Source organism: Protobothrops mucrosquamatus, unplaced genomic scaffold (genome assembly GCF_001527695.2).
Source record: "Protobothrops mucrosquamatus isolate PMUCROS unplaced genomic scaffold, P.Mucros_1.0 scaffold20, whole genome shotgun sequence".
Lineage (NCBI taxonomy): Eukaryota > Metazoa > Chordata > Lepidosauria > Squamata > Viperidae > Protobothrops > Protobothrops mucrosquamatus.
In genome coordinates this window covers 1,747,856-1,754,525 of record NW_015386405.1, presented here as the reverse complement: position 1 = coordinate 1,754,525, position 6,670 = coordinate 1,747,856, and the positions used below count along the sequence as shown (strand labels likewise).

The 6,670-nt window shown below is 36.3% G+C and overlaps 1 protein-coding gene across 2 annotated transcripts in view; it reads left to right on the top strand.

The window, feature by feature from the left end:
- The window catches only part of LOC107282945 (cadherin-12), a 176,007-nt gene that overhangs the window by 117,647 nt on the left and 51,690 nt on the right, over window positions 1–6,670 (top strand). Inside the window, exon 3 of one of the 2 annotated variants that reach the window (XM_015810782.1) lies at window positions 3,811–3,930. The exons of the other annotated variant lie outside the window; for it this stretch is intronic. Within the exon in view, the coding sequence (XP_015666268.1) occupies window positions 3,811–3,930 (120 nt within the window). The remainder of the gene's footprint in view (window positions 1–3,810; window positions 3,931–6,670) is intronic. 2 annotated transcript variants of the gene reach the window in all.

The following is a 6,670-nucleotide window of genomic DNA, read 5'->3' as shown; positions in this document are numbered from 1 at the left end:
CTGCTTTGGGAAGAAGGTTACAGTTTATTGCAGAAGACAGATAAGCAGCAGAGGAGAAGAAAAGAGAGTGAGCACATGGGCAGATGGTCTTTTTATACCCTCTAGCCCTGCCTGGAAGTTTCCTGTTCCTGTGGCATGAACTTTGAGGCTATTCCTGAGTGTTTTTCTAGGCTTTGATATCTGTGGTTTAATCCCATTAACATATCCTGCTTCCCAGGTGATGGGGCTAATGGCTCTTAAGAGCTTCTTTTGTCTTGAGATCCCTGGCTCCAAACTTTCTGATGGTTCCACATCTGCATATGTATAAGACCAGCTACTGCCCTGGGCAAGGAGATGAGGCCAGGTTTGGTTTCTGCTTTTCAAAAAAAAATGCTTTTAAAAATCCTTTTGGTGAACAATATTTTTTTCCTGCCTTTTTAATATTTCCTTCTCTGGGTTAACTTCCCACACTATTGAAGTGTAAAAATATTTGGTCACACATTTTGAATAAGAGGAAAGAATAAACTGTAAATAGTAAACAATACATTAAGAGATTAACAACAAACCTCTCAGCATACCATCAAAACAGGAAAAACTCAGGAACTCAGGAACCTTCCCTCCCACCAGGCAGACTGGAAACATCCTCTGAAGGGGCAGCCAAGCTCTCACTTCAGGTATCATTTCCCTGCAGGAAGCCAAGTGGGACTTAGCCTTCTTTCCTAGCTGTTCCTGACTGCACTAAGGAATAGCCTCAAATACCACCCATACACTGACAGACATTCACCAGTTGTGGGTGTAGTCCTCCTGTCATCCCCAACATGGCTTCCCCAGAGGACAGTGTGCATTAAATACACTCCATGCCCTCAAAAGAGAGACCCAACAAGGGAAGAATTTTTGATTGGTTTTAAGCTGGCAAACAGTGAGTTCTCCATATCGATGCTAAGCAGGTTGCAATCCAGGGAATAGAGGAAGAAAGGTCCAGAGCAGGCCTCACCTTCTTTTCTGGCGATTTTTGCTGCAACTCCACTTTTTTTNGTCTTGAGATCCCTGGCTCCAAACTTTCTGATGGTTCCACATCTGCATATGTATAAGACCAGCTACTGCCCTGGGCAAGGAGATGAGGCCAGGTTTGGTTTCTGCTTTTCAAAAAAATGCTTTTAAAAATCCTTTTGGTGAACAATATTTTTTTCCTGCCTTTTTAATATTTCCTTCTCTGGGTTAACTTCCCACACCTGCAATACTGCATTCTAACCACTGTGTCAACACAGCTCCTACAGCATGTTTAAATGCTTTTAATATGTATCTGAATTTTAAGAGCCCTGTATATTAATTGATAAAAAACATATTTTTGTATTGTAAATGTGTCCCAGGTATAATCCAAAATCTTCTATCACAGCCTAGTGAATCTTGTCTTAAAATCTAGTTCTGCAGTTTTTGTCCAACACTGATCTACGTATATGAATTTTGCTTAGTGTTAAATACCCATAAGTAGGATGTTGGGTAGAAATTAAACATTTGTTCTTGGAAACTCTCACTAATTTACATATTTAATAATTAAGAAGCAAAGGAATAAAATACCTTATTCAGACTTTTTTGCTCATATTGACAATACCAGAGATGTACCTAATGAGGATCAATGTCACGAGCAATTTTTAAATGCCTTGAAATGCCTCTCAGAAGTTAATACTAGTAATTTTTAATGTAGCAAGAGGATGAATATTATATATTTTGGGATTAATCATACTCATTGCTTCAATAAAATAAAATGCAGTGCATAAGATGCAGGATCATTTCTGTCCTTCCTACCTAGCATTGGCTCCTTATTATCCACTATTTTTCCCTTTTTTAATTGTATAGTTTCTATCCTACTACTTAAAGGTCATATCCAGCGCTCATCCTGAAAAAGATTTCAGAAAGACATGCCAATAATTGTATATAAGATAACTTCTCTGCAAAATATGTTATTCCACTGAACAATAGTATTTTCGAATCTTTTCTGAGTGGTTGGAAACATTTTTTTTTAAAAAACAGTAAACGGATTCAAGTTTTCTTTCAGTTGTGCTCAGAAAATACATTAGTATCTGATGACAGCAGTGTGCTTATCTTTTGAAAAAAAGAATAACAGCATTTGAGAGATAATGTAGCAGTAATCAGTATTTAACATTTACAAGAATTCCTATTAAAAGTAATAATGTTAAAAACTGCCCACTCAAATTGTAATCAGTATTTTACCTCAAAATATCCTGATGTCCAATAGTGGTCATCAAAATGGTGTTGGGTGTTTTGTACTTCCAAGTATGCATTTCAAGACTAAATGTAAATCAATGCTTCATTTTTTCTTCCAGTTTTCTTTCTTTAACCTCTGTGAGTCATGTATACAGCTTTTCATGAATTATAATCAGAAATGGCTGAGTTGTTTATATGGAAACTGTTACATCTGGAATGGAAAAAGGAGGAGGAAATACATATTCATAGCATTTTGAGGAATGCATAGTAGCAGATGAGATTTTTTCTTTGTTTCTAGCATCTGCAATATTGATAAAACTAGCATCTTCTATTGAATATATATAGAGAGAGATAAGATACCCCCAGTATAAACACTGCAAGTTAGAAAGAAAAAAGTTAGCCCTAGATCAGATCTTCCTCTCATCATTACTCATGTTAGAATCGACTGCAGGAATATATCTTCACAACATGGTGTAAGTATTTTTTACCAGCTCTTTATATTGCTGTTCCATATATTTTCACAGTTATAAAGCTTTACTAAATCTTCCAATGCCGAAAAAGCACATCCTGAGCTTCTGAGATCTTCTTAATGCAAACAGCAATGTGTAGGCTTTAAAATCTTTTACAGAGTTTCCATCCCCCCAAGAAAAAAGATAGATTATATATTTATTTATTTTTTTCCTTTGGATTATGTAATTATTATATTTCACCTCTGTTTTATGTGACCAATGTACATTTGAAAATTTTGTCCTTCTATCCTCACAATAGTTTTTGAAAAAGGCTTGGAATAAGTGATTTCATTCAAAGTAATCCAAAAATCCTCACAGCTGAATGGTGTTTTGAATTTGGATCGTCCCATTTTAGCCCTATATCTGACCACCATTCAATCACTGCCCTAAACGATTGATGTAAATCTCCCATTTGTTAATAATCCTCCCTTAATAATAATGCTTTTGTGATGCTTTTTTTTAAAGTGGCTTTGGTTTAGAATTAAGAAAGACTCTTTGTCTCATAGAGTTGCCTGTTTATTTAGAGCAGCAGTTGCTCAAGGCAAAATGAGGGTCTTAACATTCCCAAATGACCCAGTGATCTACTGCTTAGGAAAGGAAAGGAAAGGAAAGGAAAGGGAAGGGAAGGGAAGGGAAGGGAAGGGAAGGGAAGGAAAGGAAAGGAAAGGAAAGGAAAGGAAAGGAAAGGAAAGGAAAGGAAAGGAAGGGAAGGGAAGGGAAGGGAAGGGAAGGGAAGGGAAGGGAGGGAAGGGAAGGGAAGGGAAGGGAAGGAAGGAAGGAAGGAAGGAAGGAAGAAAGAAAGAAAGAAAGAAAGAAAGAAAGAAAGAAAGAAAGAAAGAAAGAAAGAAAGAAAGAAAGAAAGAAAGAAAGAAAGAAAGAAAGAAAGAAACTGAGCAAATTAGACCAAATTCTATTTGTATATCTTTTGCCACCTTGAAATTTTATGGTTAAAAAAAACCCAGAATTTTAGGACCTGGTTATAATAAATATATATTACATCACAAAAAGATGTATCCAAGATGGTGATATCTTTAAAGCATTGTTTAGTAAGTTCACTGCTGTTATCGGTTAACTTTATGTGTTGTTCCGTTCACAGGGGCATATGTGCTACAAGTCAAAGCAACCGATGCTGATGACCCAACTTATGGAAACAGTGCCAGAGTGGTTTATAGTATTCTTCAGGGACAGCCATATTTCTCCATTGATCCCAAAACAGGTAATTGACATTCAGTCCCTTGGAGTGTTTCTTCTTTTCTCTTCCATGTTTCAGGCTGATTTGACACTTATCTCAGGACTCTTTATCTAATTACAAAGAAAGAAAAGAAATGCAATTAATACTCGCTGAAAAATGCCCAGTGCTTTCTTTTGATAATATGTCTGTATTCCCACCTCAGACACAGCTGGTGAACAAAAGGACAAAAGAATTGTACAGGTCCTGTTGCATAAGGAAAACTCTGTGATTGTGTGATATAGCTATTTTTATTCTGCTGAGAGTTCTATTATATGGAATGGAAGTAGCATTTGGGGCCTCACTGGAGCAGTTCCAACTGCCATGAGCTTGGCAATTTAGCCAAAAGCTTTCTTAGCTGAGCTGCATCCATCTCATTCTATTTCTAACCAAAATTAGGCAGCGGATTTAGAATATTAATTTGGGCTGTTGCAAGGAAACTACAGATCTCCAGACCGTCACCATTATCTGGTTTTATCTCTCACAATGGCCACTGCTAGGATTTCTAGTTCAGTGCTATCTAGAAATGCACAGCTTTACAGTTCTCATTTATAATATAGCACAGCAAAAAAAAATATCATTTTTTTCATAGCATTTATAGCACAGGAATCATGTGAATGCTAATAAATATATTTAGATTTTAAAAAATGCTGCATGTTTTTTGGCATCCCTCTTGACATCCTTCTCTTAGACCTACTAGTCTTCTTTTACATAAAGAAATGTTTTTCTCTGAGGGAGCATTTGTTTAAGAGATGCACCTTCTGATTCTACTCTGCAAGTTGCACTTCCCTTAGAATAGGTGGGATTGTTTTGTTTTGTTTTTTTTCCCCAGTGACTGACTACTTGATTGACAGATAGAATATTAAAAAACCCTTTGCTTCCTGGCTGATCAATTATTCTAAGAATACAATCTCCCTATGAAAAAAAAATCATAGTGATGTATTTTTCTTCCATGAATTTACAGCAATCTTGTGTTAACCACATATAAAATATGTGAGTAGTGGAGACTTTGGAGCATGTCTTATGCTGATAAGCTCTTATAATTATATTTTAATCTGGTATTTTAATGAACATTGGTGTTCAGTGGAAATCTATCCTTTTTTTTCCCCCAGCAGCCTGCTTTTGGCAGGTGGTAGATTGAAGGATGGGAAATGGATGTTAATGTCAGCCTTGTTGTTTTGGAGGTCATTGGATGTGGTGGATAGATGCATAAACATCCAGAAATGCTCATGAGATTGGAGGACAGTTAATTGCATATCTTGTCCTATATTCTGAAATGTCATTCCTGCTTCTGTATTTAATAATTCAATGGCTTAACCAAAATGTTCCACACTAAATGCTGCCAATTGTGTGCCTTGAATGCAAGGCAGGCAGGGCTGCTGGTCTGCCTTCTTTCTGAAAACTGAATTTGTTTTCCCAATGAGTCTCTACTTGAATGTCAAATGGAGTATTAAAAACCCTTGCTTCCTGGCTAATCAATGCATGGAGAAGGAAGCAGCATAACACAGCACAAGCTCTCCAGAGGTCATGTTCCTTGTCAAATATACTCTATTTTAACAAAAGAACATATCAGAAATGTGAATCAGTAGCTTTATTTTTATTTTTTTAATTTGGATGAGCTACCTCCCTCTTTCACTTGCTCCAGGAGATAAAACTCACCTCTTTTTAATGTTTTCCCTTAATTAGATCTCACTGGCAATAGAGAAGTTTTAAAATCCAAACTCCTATGTCTTTGACAACATTTCTGGATCAGGTGAATGACAATACAGAGATACCCCTAGGAGTATTTGCTGTTCTCTTTCTTTATTAATTATAGCTAAAGGAACCACCAAAGCAGGAGCAGCTGAATTTCAGTTGTAAATACTTAGCATTGCAAAGACATCAAGGTCATTGCTCACAGAATGAACAAAAGATACAGCTATAAAATGTAAGCTCTACAGACACTTAACTTGTTATTTAGGACTTGATCTACTGATTGGTAGGCTCTCAGATATAACCTGATTAAATTTGTCACTTTATTGCAGATAAAGGAGTATCTGTATATACCATATATAGTACACAAAACATAGTCTATGGATCTGTGCTCCAGAGTTTAAACTATATACTTTTTCATCCAATTTTCTGAGTTAGTGGATACATTGCCATTTTTGTATGGCCTAGAGATAGTTAAATTGTGGTTGACATAACAATTTTATCTAGCATGGAACTGGTAGTTCCTCTCTCACCAGTTTCATTCCTTACAAAAACCATTAAAACCCAGTAGAAATAATTCTTATTTATAGCTCAATAACTTTTGGCTTCCTCTATCCTAAGTGTTGTTGTTTTTCCTGTTCTGATATTAGCACACTTTGTCACAACATAAGCTTCATGCTTACCCACCAATCAGCCAATGGCTGCACAGAAATTATTTTTAGGAAACCTTGTAGTGAGAAATGTAAAATGACCTCTTTAGATGTGTGTATATAAGATTGGGAAGGCAGTAGCTGGGGTTTGATGCCTTTTTTAATTTTACTTACTAGCCAAAGTAACATTCTAATAATAGGGTTGACCTGATTATCGAAATGTTCTTAGATGTGGATTTTGGCTGTTGGAACTTCTTTCTTCCATTTCCCTGCACTTCTCCAGTCTACAATAGCACATTCTCACCTTCATCCGATAGTAGAACAATCTAGAGATTTTTGTTTCCTTAATGTTGGAGTTGGGGAGCCATTTCCTTTCTCCTAATAAA